Source organism: Arvicola amphibius, chromosome 2 (genome assembly GCF_903992535.2).
Source record: "Arvicola amphibius chromosome 2, mArvAmp1.2, whole genome shotgun sequence".
In the NCBI taxonomy this organism is placed as follows: Eukaryota; Metazoa; Chordata; class Mammalia; order Rodentia; family Cricetidae; genus Arvicola; species Arvicola amphibius.
Window position 1 is genome coordinate 77901855 of NC_052048.2, and position 2014 is coordinate 77903868.

Genomic DNA, 2014 nt, shown 5'->3' on the forward strand with positions numbered 1-2014 from the left:
TAACACTGAGCTGAGTATCAAGCCAAAACAAATTTCTTTGAAAATATTTATCCTTCATTCTCTTTGCTTTCTGCCTCTCTTCCCCTCATATTCCCCTCTGACCACAGTCTAACTTCCATATCCTCTTCTCCATTCTCTTCTTTCTTACCTTCCACTCCACTCCTTTCCCATCTCCTTTTCTTCCTTTATTCCTTTCCACTTGCCCTGCTCCCTCTTCTCTTTTTTCTTATTATTTTCCTGGATATTTAATGCTTCCTCTGGATTGTAACCAAGGGTATTTCTAAGTGATATCTGTAAAACTTATCTGCTACAAATGTCTTTGATTGTGATTAGAGGCCTGTCATGAGAACATATAGTCATGTATGGTCTGAGAGCTCAATGTTGGTCCTTTAACTTCTGTGTTGACTTTGTTCTGAGTGATATTTTTACTCTCTTTGATGGTATTTTTGACTGTTTATATGAGCTGAATAATCTCACACCCCACTGCTGAGACAATTTACTTCCTTATTTGATGACTGCTTTGCATAATTCCTTACAGGACATCCCAGAGCCTCATATATTTACAAACCACGATATACTCAGAGAACTGAATTTGTGCCAGACAGGCAGAGGCATTAATATGGAGTCACAGACCCAGATCTTCATGTTTCTGCTTTTCTGTGTGTCTGGTGAGACATTTAAAAGTATTATAATATCTTAAAATAATTCATTTGTAGAGAAATAACTATTTCCTGTTGGAAGTTTATAGTATGCAGGCATAATGCCATTAGAAAATTTTTAAATTTCAATATTTGTATCATGAAGTCTTTATTTCTATATAACTACTGCTTATCTCTGATTGCAGGTACTTATGGGGATATTGTGATGACCCAGTCTCCCAAATCACTACCTGTATCAGTAGAAGAAAAAGCCATTATTAGCTGTAAGTCCAGTCAAAATGTGGGCACAGCTATAGCATGGTACCAACAGAAACCAGGGCAGGCTCCTAAACTGCTAATCCGCTCAGCGTCCACTCGGTACACTGGGGTACCTGATCGCTTCACAGGCAGTGGATCTGGGACAGATTTCACTCTCACCATCAGTAGTGTGCAGGCTGAAGACCTAGCAGATTACTACTGTCAGCAGTATAGCAGCTGGCCTCCCACAGTGCTTCAGCCTCCAACAAAAACCTCATCTGAGAGTCTCACCAGCTGCCTACACCACACACAGTCCTGGACCTGCACACTTCCCTCTCTGCATGAGAGGTGGAGTGCCTGACTCACTGATGAAAACTCAAGTAGGAAATTAATGAACAAATGGCCTTCTAGAGCCTTTGTAATGAAGGTCCTTAAAAAATAAAGTAAAATCATATGAGTATGATTTTACTTTTATGTTTTATTTCATCTGAACAAAATCTGTGGGTTGGTAATGATAAATTCACTATTTGTATAATTCTGAAACAAAAAAGTTTAACTTGTTTCGTCATGGGCGGAAATCAAGAGACTGCCAGACGATAATCCATCTAATTGATCTGGAAGAAAACTGGACTTTTGCTTTTGCCAAACGCTGGAAGTCTCTGTAACTCTTGGACTCCTGAGAATTTCTCTCAAGTTTCTGGTTAACTTTGGTTTTTGTCATATTTTGAGTCATAATATATATTTTGTCATAATTTTTAGTTTCAAAAACAATGCCACACATTTTGACAATATTCATCCCCCTTGTTTTCTCCTTTCTAACTCCCACCTTCCCTGCAACTAACCTCCTTCATTCCCATAGTCATTCTTACATTTTTATGTGACATACACATGTACCCAAAGACATTCAAATGTAAACAGACACACACACACACATAAACAAATACAAACACACACACACATACACACACACACACACACACACACACTTGCGTGTACAAATTTAGGTATCTGTCTTATTTAGGGTAATATTTCTGGAAGTGACACCAGGACAAGAGCAACTTTTATAAAGGAAAACGTTTAGTTAGTGCTGGCTTACAGTTCAGAATGTAAGTCCATTA

General features: G+C 38.3%; 1 gene segment (V, D, J or C); it reads left to right on the forward strand.

Annotated features, from left to right (window-relative positions):
- The first annotated feature begins 551 nt into the window (after window positions 1-551).
- On the forward strand, window positions 552-1257 carry LOC119807220. The segment is given in 2 exon segments: window positions 552-668; window positions 845-1257. Coding segments are annotated over 2 exon segments (462 nt in total).
- Window positions 1258-2014: the final 757 nt, after the last annotated feature.